General features: G+C 73.8%; 1 protein-coding gene across 1 annotated transcript; it reads left to right on the forward strand.

Annotated features, from left to right (window-relative positions):
* Positions 1 to 599: 599 nt before the first annotated feature.
* Positions 600 to 1,580, forward strand: RNF225 (ring finger protein 225). Its single transcript, XM_055551264.1, has one exon. It carries the CDS (start codon positions 600 to 602, stop codon positions 1,578 to 1,580), a length of 981 nt encoding a protein of 326 aa, XP_055407239.1.
* The last annotated feature ends 516 nt before the right edge of the window (positions 1,581 to 2,096 follow it).

Consider the following 2,096-nt stretch of genomic DNA (forward strand, 5'->3'; position numbering starts at 1 on the left):
CCAACACTGCTGAGGTCAGGCTTGTGCGCTCAGTCCTGTCGGGACCTTCCTGGGGGCTGTCGGACAGGTCTGGTGGGAAGCTGGGGGGCGTGGCCCCACCGTGGGCGCCGCCCACGGGGAGGGACGCGCAGTGTCCACCTCCAGGCAGGTCTAGGGATGGGGTCAGAACCCGCGCTGAAGTGTCAGCCCGAGGGTGGAGGCACCACCAGGTAGGCAGAGGCTGCTGGGGTCTGTGCTTGGGGAACCTCCCTCCCCTGCTTCTCCTTTGATCTGTGGTCTCCCCGGTCTGTCTCTGCTCAGCTCTCCTGAGAGCCCGTCGGGTCTTTTCTGAAGTCCCTCAGGTCCACTCGGCTCCCGCCTTGGGGTCCCCAAGTCTGGCTCTGAGTCGGCCGTGCTCCTGGTATCTGTCCGCAGTCCTCAGCCTCTAGACCCCCACCCCTCCGCCGGCGGCCTCGGGTCCACATCCCCCGCCACTGCCCGCACCCTCCTGCCCTTCCAGCCGCCTCCTCCCGGCTCTGCTCCTCTTGGCTACCCTTCCCCGTGTCGGTGGTCCCTCCAGAGCCAGGCCGCTGACCGCCTCTCCCCGCAGGCCGGCCCGGATGCCCTGCCCTCGGCCACCCTGGCTCCGCCGCCCGCGGGCCCCCCGGGGCTCGGGCCCCAGCACCCCGGGCTCCGCGTGCAACCCGCGCTCCCCCGGCAGGGGGCAGGACGAGGACGAGGGCGGTGAGGAGGAAGCGGACGGCAGCCCGGGCCCAATGCTGGCCCCCGCCTCCCCGGTGGAGTGCCTCATCTGTGTGTCGCCCTTCGACGGCGTGTTCAAGCTGCCCAAGAGCCTGGACTGCGGCCACGTCTTCTGCCTCGAGTGCCTGGCACGCCTGTCTCTGGCCACGGCGGGCGGCGGCGCGGCGGTGGCCTGCCCGGTGTGCCGCGCGCCCACGCGCCTGGCCCCGCGCCGCGGGCTCCCCGCACTGCCCACCCAGCTCGGCCTGCTGCCCAGCCCCGCGCGCGCCCCGCCGGCGCCCCCAGGCTCCGTGCGCTTCGACCGCCGGCGCGGCCTGCTCTACCTGCGACCGCCGCCGCCCGGGCACGGGCCGCGCAAGGCCCGCGCGCCGCCGCCGCCGCCGCCGCTGCGCCTCGGCCGCCCGCTGTCGCGCCGCCTGTCGCTGGCGCGCTCGGCCTGGCTCTTCCACGCGGCCGTCGTCCTGGCCGTGCTGGTTGCCGCGGGGCTCGTGGTCTCGGGCGTCTACATCTTCTTCCTCATCCCGCGCGCCACCACCTCCCACCCCGCGCGGCCCCAGCTCGTGGCGCTCGCCCCGGCGCCCGGCCTCTCCTGGTTCCCGCCTCGGCCCACCGCCCAGGCGCTCCGGACCCGCGGCTGGACGCCGCTCCCCGAGGCCCCCGACCCGGACTCGAGTCCCGATCCGGACGCCGCCCCATCGGGGGCTTCGGAGGACGCGCTGGAGACCGAGGGGCTCCCCAAGGACACAGAGACACTTGCTGGACCCTCGGAGCGCGCGCGGGGGGCGGAGGCTGGCCCTGAACGGACCCCGCGGGCACGGGGCGCGGGGACCCGAGGGTAGTCCCGAGGCTCCCCGTGATCGCCCCGGAGATCTCGGCGGACGCGCGGCTAGGGCGCCCTGCTCCAGCGAGGCCCAGCGGCTCATTCCGGGCGTCCTCAGGAGGCAGGGACCCTCCCAAGGAGCAGCCCCGACTGCAGTGCCCGTGGGCCACAGCTGGGGGAGCCCCGTGGGCGTCGAGGCCCCGCGGGGAGGCACCCATCAACGGGCCAGGGGTGCCCTTGGTCCCCATCTCTCCTGGAACTCCAGCCCCCTGGGCAGCATCCCGCGGGGCCCTGCTAGGGGCACCCCCCGACCCTGAGCCTCAGAAGTGTCCCCCGAGTCATCAGCGCCCCAGGAGGATGTTCAGCCCTGGCTGGCACGGGGGCTGCCGTCTCTGATTTGACTCATACTTTGGGCTTTCCCTGGGTCCGCACCCACTTCTGCGGGTGGCTGGGACCAACCACCCTGCTTCTCTCTGGGCTGGGGAGTTTGTTTTCCACTCTGCTGCTTGCAGGCTGGGCCTGGGTGGGATCCAGC

Source organism: Bubalus kerabau, chromosome 17, assembly GCF_029407905.1.
Source record: "Bubalus kerabau isolate K-KA32 ecotype Philippines breed swamp buffalo chromosome 17, PCC_UOA_SB_1v2, whole genome shotgun sequence".
NCBI lineage: Eukaryota > Metazoa > Chordata > Mammalia > Artiodactyla > Bovidae > Bubalus > Bubalus kerabau.

Bases quoted from the DNA above. Each gene is read 5' to 3' on its own strand.
- RNF225 (XM_055551264.1), top strand. From the start codon at position 600: ATGCCCTGCCCTCGGCCACCCTGGCTCCGCCGCCCGCGGGCCCCCCGG.